We start from the raw sequence: 8,023 nt of genomic DNA, 5'->3' as shown, positions 1-8,023 counted from the left end.
TTTCTGCGGAAAAAAAATGGCGCGCGAAATGGCGGAGTTTTCAAATGTTATCGCTGACAATCAAAACGATATAGTACACATTTTAGAAAATGCATCTCACTTTAATGACACGGATAGCGGGTATCGCCACGTCAGGGTCAGAGATATCCAACAGAACACTGATGTTTCGGCATGCCATGTGAAAGGTACATGTATGTTTAAGTTTCGCTAAAATTATTGATTAGAATGGTCTAGAATGGTCTAGAATGGTCTAGAATTTCGAATACAGTCAAAGATGACTGCATTACCCGCACCATTTAAATGAGACGATCTGCTCAATCCGGTTTTTCAGTGAGTCCGGCCTCGACGATAATTTTGATCCAGAGATTCCAACCCTGTCAACTGGAAAAAAGGGAGGTTTTAGGGGCGGTTGCCTACTTAGGTTGGGTAACCCGCCTGTCCGTACAATCTCTTCTGTTAATTTGATCGCGTTTGCATGATAGGTGGGGTGACCATATGAGACATTACAAGGCGGGTTACTATACCTGCCAACTTTTTCTGATATATAAGCGTGAGATTTTTATCCTGGGAGTGCTGGGATTTTTGAAGACGACATGATCATTTCCGAAGATTCCCGAAGAAGTCCGAAGTCTTCCGAAGTAGTCCGAAGACTTCCGCAGACATCCGAAGTCTTCCGAAGACGTCCGAAGTCTGCCAAAGGCGAAGTTATTGAGTCCCAGTCTTAGGACGCGTATAAACGCGAGCTTGCTCCCAGTGCTTTTCACTTCAAAAATCAGAGATCGTGAGGAAGGTATTGTCATTTATTCATTTTACACATTGTTTTCGTTCGTTACGTGGGTCTGAGTTAACATATTTTTGGAAATTGTGTCAAGCAAGACGGCAACAACTCACATTTTTCAATCAGGCATGAGAAATTGCCCCGCAAGCGTGAACCGGCGTGAGATTGAAGTTTTCAACCCCCAGGCGTGAGAGTTGGCAGGTATAGGTTACCCCACCTAAACGAGTTGCCTCACCCACCTGGGGTCCCCCTCCTCCATTCATCCTCCTTTCGAGATCACAGTCAATTGAAATACCGCACCCCAAATTATCGCAGACTCATGCTCAGATGTCAAAAGGATAATAATGGCTAAGAAATGACTGAGAAACCACAGAAAAACGGCAAAGAATTGTGCTTAAAAGACTTGTTAAACAAAGAAAGCAACGAGTTTCAAAAACTGGTAGAATATTAAGCGAAAATGGGAGGCCAGAAATATTCACTGAAAACGGGAGTTTTCTGCCAGGGAATCTGTGTTGGTCAGCCCTAGGGGTTGCTCAAGGAGAGACCTCTGCGGACCTCTGATGATTTTCTTATCACTCATGCACTGGAGTTGCCTTAACAAGTAGTAAAGTTTTAGTCACATGTGTTATAACTTATAGAACTGATTTGTGTGATAACACACGTGGGCTCAGAACTTATCAGTGTACAGTCGCAACAGGGTATATGCATCCCAGGGGTGTGTACTCTGGATTTCAAGTGACAGGGATGATCAAAGGAATTTTCAGGTTTGAAATTTTCATTTCCAGGTTTTTTGGGGGTATAAAAATTTGGCAATTATTTACTTGGGTGGCTTGATTTAAGCAGGGATTTTATGGGGGATTTGAAACAGATTTGTGGTAGTACCCACATATCCTGCCGGCTTATTTCTTTGAATAAAGTACAGCCAAAGAAAGTACATGTTGTCATTTAATGCTTTTTAAAAATTTTAAGGCTCAGAAATTTAGCATGGGATTTTTTGGGGGGTTAAGCTTTGGTCCAGGGATTTTTTTAGGTTTTGTTGGAATCGCTAGGGATTGTTTTGGGTTTGGATTTTTGCCACCGTTTGAACATCCCCATCACTTGAAATCCAGAGTATCTTCCTGGGTATATGCTTTCCACATTAAACAAAACTTGTTTGAAAACCAATCAGTTTTGACCACAAATATGGTTTGCAGCTGCATGGAAGAATGTGTCAGAGGCTGGTAGAGTTCTCTGGGGGGCCCAAGGCTAAACCCCCCAGGCCCCTACCTTAGATTAGTCTGGCCACTGGTAACTACTTGTAGCACAGGCAGACCATACTCTGTTAGCATGCCGATCTAAATCCATCAATCAGCCCATTGTGACTGTTGTCAGTTCAAGACTCCAATCTTGCCCCGACAACAGTTGTGATATGCTGATTGCTGGATTTGGATTGACGAGCATACCTCAAATGCCTTTGGTTGAACATTTTGCAACAATCATGTTTGGAAAGCTGGCATTGCAACTTAATTAAGGATCCTTTTCTTGAGAAATTTTGGAAGGATTGAGTTCTCACTATAAACAGGACGAGGTCACGCACCACCAGCTGATTGCTGCCCGCTTTGTTTTCATCTTTACTTCACCCAATTTCCAATAATTTGAAAATAATGAACAGATACCATTTCGGTCTTGTTTTTAAGGGACAGTTTTTACAGCAGTGCACCAGATTGGAGGAAAATAATTTGTTATTCATTTTAGGAGCACAGGGAGAGAGACATGGACATGAAAAATACATCTACACAAAGCTTGCAGAATTAAAAGTAAACACTGTCGCCAATGTGTATGGTGTGGTTAAATTTTTTAAGAGCCCTTTTAAGACCAAAGGCTCTGATTTTGTGTGCACCCTGAGTTTAGTGGATCCATCGCTGCCTTCTTTGGATAGTTCTTTTAAATGCGTATTATTTTCCAAGTCAAAGGAGGGCCTGCCTTCGGTCAAGGCTGTAGGAGATGTAGTTCATTTTCAGCATCTTGGAGTTGGTCATTATCAGGGTGAGCTTCAGGGAAAATTCACAACAGATTCTTCTTGGTAAGTTTTAATTAACCACTGATTTTATTATCTCTGCATCCTGTGTCCTTGACGAAAATACCGGTAATTTTTGAAATGCATCCCACAGGATGCAAAGAACAGTTGATCAATTTGAAGATTTTTTGGTAGAGTATCCTGTTAATGTGATTTCTCTCGCTGTTGTTCAAAGATGCATATTTATTTTAGTCTTTTTTGTGCTTTAAATATATAGAAGGACTGTACTACTAATTTAAAACTGTAATAAAGAGTTTTGGCATCTGTCTCCAGATTAACTATCTGGTTACATAAAGGCCCGAACATTTTCCATTTAGGACTCCTTTTTTCTTTTTTTTTCACTGGAACTCAATGGTTATGGACATAAGGCTGTGCTCTAGCAGAGCCCGGTGGCCCATGGCACCTAACTTTTGTTCTCAGGCGACTAGAAAATCTTTGCTTTTTCATAGAACCCATATGCTGGGCACACTGGATTTACAAGTTCAGAGCACTGGGTTCCCTTCAATTTTTCTTAGAGCACAGCCTTGGGACAGGGACTCATGATTTTTCACGAGATGAGTCCCAGGACTCACCATAACTGTTTGTAACAAAATTACTGATAAACCCTTCAAATGCTAAGAGTGACCATGAGTGGGAATGATAATTCTTTTTATTTTCTTCCAGCAATATCCCTATATCATCAAAGGAAAGGTTATCAGAATTTACATTAAAAGTTCACTAAAGGGAAAAAATGCTTTTATCTTTTATCAAAAGAAAGAGGATGGGAAATTGGATAGAGATCACCAGAGTAAGGAAGAAACACTTTCCTTTGGTGATAAAAAGCTTGATTGACTAGAACTGATTACTTGTCTCGCTTCTTCACCCATATATTTTTGTTCTTGTCTTGGCACCCCCCCCCCCCCCCCCTCCCCCATGTCCTCCCTCCTCTCCCTCCTCTGTTTCAAGCACTGGCCACTCAGCAGCAAGGAAATTTTTATTATCTTTTTTTCAGGGTTGTGTTTGACATACACAGCTCAGATACTGCACAAGTGAGAGCATCCTCATCAAAGTCATACAATTTGACCGATGATGAAAAAGGTGTCCTTGAAGAACTACAGGCATGGAGTGCACACAAGGAGGCTCTCAACAAAAGGTTCTCAATCACCAATCTGAAAGATCTAAGTACCACTCACCATTTCATAAACTTATTGGCTCAAGTGGTAGCCATAAGGTGGACAGAAAAAGGTGACATAGTCTTGACATTATGGGATGGATCCCTTCCTGCCTGCCAATCAGTACTGGTTGATCCAATCAGTGAACAGGGGCAAGTCATGTCTGATAAACTGATGCATAAAGCATCTAAGCGCTGCATTGATGTAATTCTCTATGACAACCATGTCAGAAGCATTGGTACAAAGATCTGTCCTGGTGATTTTGTTTGTATCAGGAATGTACATGTTAAGGAGAGAACGGCTGACAGCAGCGTTATAGCACATAATCCTCAGGTAATTTGTAGCAGTAAAAGGTACAATTTACGTAACTGCTCTGCATTAAATTTAAAATTGTTTTTTTCAACCTTCAAAGGCATCCATGAGCTATCCCCTTCCTACATGAAAGAACTGCTAACTCTATATTGTTCCGCACACATGCTTCGATCATCATTTTCCTCACTTTTAGCCCGGACCGATTATAACATGGGGACCGATGGTGCCAGGGCATTTGCCATCTCCACCACTGAACTTTGGAATCAGTTACCTGATGACATTAAATCTATTGCCAATTTAACAACTTTTAAATCAAAGCTTAAGACCTGTTTTTTAATATCGCTTTCAAGAATTATTTTTTTTTATCTAAATTTCATTTTTTTCATTTTTATTTTTTACAATCATGTGAATATTGTGTAAAGGGCATAAAGCTTCTTTACATGCACTATACAAATGTTTATTATTATAATTCTAATAATAATAATAATAATTATTATTATTACAATTAACCCAATCTATTTCTCTAACCTCTTGGCTAGTCATCATAGACTAGTGGATTTTGTTGCTGGGCAAATAACTTTTACAGCTCGGGTAAGGGTCTAAGCAAGTCATCCTCTAACAAAATCATTGACCAAGACGAGCAAGAAGTGGTCCCAGGCAAGCAAAATGTAAGAGCTGCTTGCCCAAAGGACAAGATGGAAATCAAGTTTTTTTCGAGCCATGCGATCACCTACTCTTGTGTCAGAGGTCACCTAGTACTCTTCTGTCAGTGCAGCGGTTTTCACTTAAACTTTTGGGTTATGAAGCTAGATCTAGTGTACATACATAAACCTCACCTTATCTGCCAGTCTCCCGTCCAGACTCTAGCATTTGTTAAAAGAACAAGCATGGGAAAATACTCTTTGAAGACATAGAATAAATAACTAGTCTATTAATTTGTTAGGCACTTCAATGTCACGATCTCTTTTTCCGAGGCTGGCCGCTTAATAGAAGATTGCCTTTTTGTAACTACATTATTACAGTGCATGTATTATTCTTAACACTATTTGCCATTGTGAGTTTGAGGGTAAAATGTCGTCGTACTTTGGCCCACGGGAGTTTAGAGAGCATGCATACTCAGCGTGGTCACTTGTAAGACTTGTTTGCAGACCTCGTACATGTGCTTAACGTAAATGCAAAAATTCTCTTATCCTGCGTAGCAGGTGTTTCTGCGCGAGTTCGTCCAGAAAGTTTTGTGCTCTCTCCAACTTTTCGGGCAAGAAATCGATTGGAAGCGCTTGCAACGCAGTCTAAAACTCTCTAGAGTATAATTTTTACTCTTTTTTACAACTTTAATCTCCTCTTCCCATTTACCCTTAAAACGTGCATTAATCAATGTAATGCTGTCTTATTTTACCTGCAGTTAGCAGAGTCACGTCCTCTTGTAAGCCTAGAAGTCCACAGGGGTACCATCTGTGGACGCGGTGTTGAAATTCTTTCAGCTAATGACCCTCAAGTGACGTCAAGTGCAATGATGGCATTCATGGCCAAAGCAGAGGAATTAATGATACAGCAGGAGGAGAGTGATGCTATGGACACCTCTGAAAGTGAAGATAACGAAATAACGACGACACGACCCTTGGATCAGTGCTGTGAAGTACAGGAAAAGAGTAGCGCCGGTGAAGAGAGCTGTCAAGGTATAGCCCCTGTTCACAATATTGAAAGCCAGGCTCTCCAAACTTCAATGAATCCACAACCTCTGGATCTGTGTGGTGAAGTACAGGAAAAGTCCAGTAGCGCCGGTGAAGAGAGTTGTCAAAATATAGCCCCTGTTCATAATATTGAAAGCCGGGCTCTTCAAACTTCATGCACAATAACCGAGCATCCCTGTATACCATTCATGTCTATACGGGACATCAAAGCGTGCAAAACGGTTCCTAACAAATTCCGCTGCAGAGTCAAAGCTGTGATATTCTTGCCATCGGAAGTGAAAGACTTTGTGCGAAGGTGCTGCCAGTCTTGTAGATGCATGTATAGAGATTGCTCTGGCTCTTCCAGTGCGACTGGTGCTTCAGAATCATCTGTGCTATGTACCAAATGTAACCAAGAGACAACTCTAGTCTATCTGTTTTCCTTTGTTATTGAAGATAATTCAGGAGTTCTCCATGCCATGGTCTTTGACAAGGATGCCGAGACTCTCTTTCCAAATCTTCCTTCACCACAAGATTTCGTAGAGCAGACTGCTTCCCAGCATCTTCTGAAAGAATGGATGTTATCTATGACTCAGAATCTTGAAAACTCGCTTAAACTTGTTGCACCTAACCAGTATGACATAAGACCGTGGCTAGAACTTTGTATCTTATCATATATTCCTGAAAATCAAGGTCAAGGAGAGGTCCTCTATCGGGTGTTTGATTCCACATTTGTTGGAGATTCTTAGTGAATGACACGTTTATTGCGAGCTGAATTGGTATTCGTATTTGCGTGAAAAAGCTCAGTTTGTTCATTATAAATGAGTTTAGATTCGTGATACAGCAGTCGGTATAGAGGCCAGTGCTTGAACATTGTTATCATAATTACTCATAAAGATCTGGTAGTTTAGACGCTGTGACTGTGAATAGAGACCTTCAAAATCGAAGACAAGGATGACTACGAAAAAGACATTTTCTCGGTACTAAGTACATAGTCAAACCCCATTAATACGGACACTGAAGGGTCCATAGAAAGTGTTCGTATTGATTAATTATCTTGCAGATAAATCTAAAAGTTAGCGATTACTGGGCATAAGAAAGGGGACGTTCCAACGAGAGTGGCCTATCAGCGCGCTCTCATTAAGTCAGATTTCTCTACTTTCTTGTAACTAGAAGAATACGACTTTCATGTACTATTTAACAGACATTAATTGATCTGGAAGAAGTCGTTATGCCTACTGATGATGGTATTTACTTTATGTGAGACTCTATTTAGTAACAGTGACATCAACAGTATCTTTTTTGTGTCTTACTCTCCATATGGAGGTATCGGTCTGTTTACAATAAAGGTCTTTTACATTTAAGCAACAATAACGTCTAACTGATGATGTACGCACAATAAAATCATCAAAGATTTTGTATCAAGTTACATTTTCGGTCGAAATCTTGAAAACCTCTTTTTGAACATAAGATTAATAAATTTGGCTATTATTTTACAAGTATTATTGTTGTCTGCTGTTAATTAATATTTTATTCTGTCATGGGTAGTAAGAGTCACAAAAGCAACATCCTCGCTTAAAATAAAATTAATTAACTCCTGTGGCAATACATTGTACCCATTGCAAAACATCAAGAAGTGTTGTTCATCTTCGACTTGGTCTTGTTTGCAAACCAAGCACGTTCTGTCTTCTACAGGTATGCACGGCAGTTCTTCACGCATTCGCGGGGAGGCAGACGAGGAGTTACCCCTTGCTTTTAGTTTGTCCCGTGACACTCCCAATATATGCTGCAAATTCTCGCACACTTGTCCCGATTTGCTGATACGGTCAGGCCAAGTAAAAAATTGTTTCTCGTCCGGAGAGCGAGCGAGCGGGCGCAAGAAGAGTGTAGTAAATTCTGTTTACTTGAAAGAGCGCCACTGCGCTTATTGTTTTTCGACTTTATTTGAGGGCTGCGCTCTTTGGATTAAATCACAGCAATAGAATTGTGTTTTTCGAAAGGGTGCTGGTAGCCTGCGTAGCAGGCGCTAGGAAGTAAATGGGCGCAAGAAAGAACG

General features: G+C 40.5%; 1 protein-coding gene across 1 annotated transcript; it reads left to right on the top strand.

The window, feature by feature from the left end:
* Positions 1-2: 2 nt before the first annotated feature.
* LOC140949009 (uncharacterized) lies at positions 3-6,771 on the top strand. Its single transcript, XM_073398264.1, has 4 exons — positions 3-185; positions 2,513-2,840; positions 3,826-4,318; positions 5,700-6,771. The coding sequence occupies exons 1-4, from the start codon at positions 17-19 to the stop codon at positions 6,714-6,716; spliced, it is 2,007 nt and encodes a 668-aa protein (XP_073254365.1). The 5' UTR covers positions 3-16; the 3' UTR covers positions 6,717-6,771.
* The last annotated feature ends 1,252 nt before the right edge of the window (positions 6,772-8,023 follow it).

This window comes from Porites lutea, chromosome 9 (assembly GCF_958299795.1).
Source record: "Porites lutea chromosome 9, jaPorLute2.1, whole genome shotgun sequence".
NCBI lineage: Eukaryota > Metazoa > Cnidaria > Anthozoa > Scleractinia > Poritidae > Porites > Porites lutea.
The sequence above is the reverse complement of the archived record's forward strand: the minus strand, read 5'-3'. Positions and strand labels throughout refer to the sequence as shown.

What these genes read in the sequence shown, in the direction of transcription:
- LOC140949009 (XM_073398264.1), top strand. Translation starts at nt 17, where the DNA reads ATGGCGCGCGAAATGGCGGAGTTTTCAAATGTTATCGCTGACAATCAA. An exon ending in TTCGGCATGCCATGTGAAAG is followed by an intron (nt 186 to 2,512) that starts GTACATGTATGT and finishes TATTCATTTTAG; the next exon opens with GAGCACAGGGAGAGAGACAT. An exon ending in TTATAGCACATAATCCTCAG is followed by an intron (nt 4,319 to 5,699) that starts GTAATTTGTAGC and finishes TTTTACCTGCAG; the next exon opens with TTAGCAGAGTCACGTCCTCT.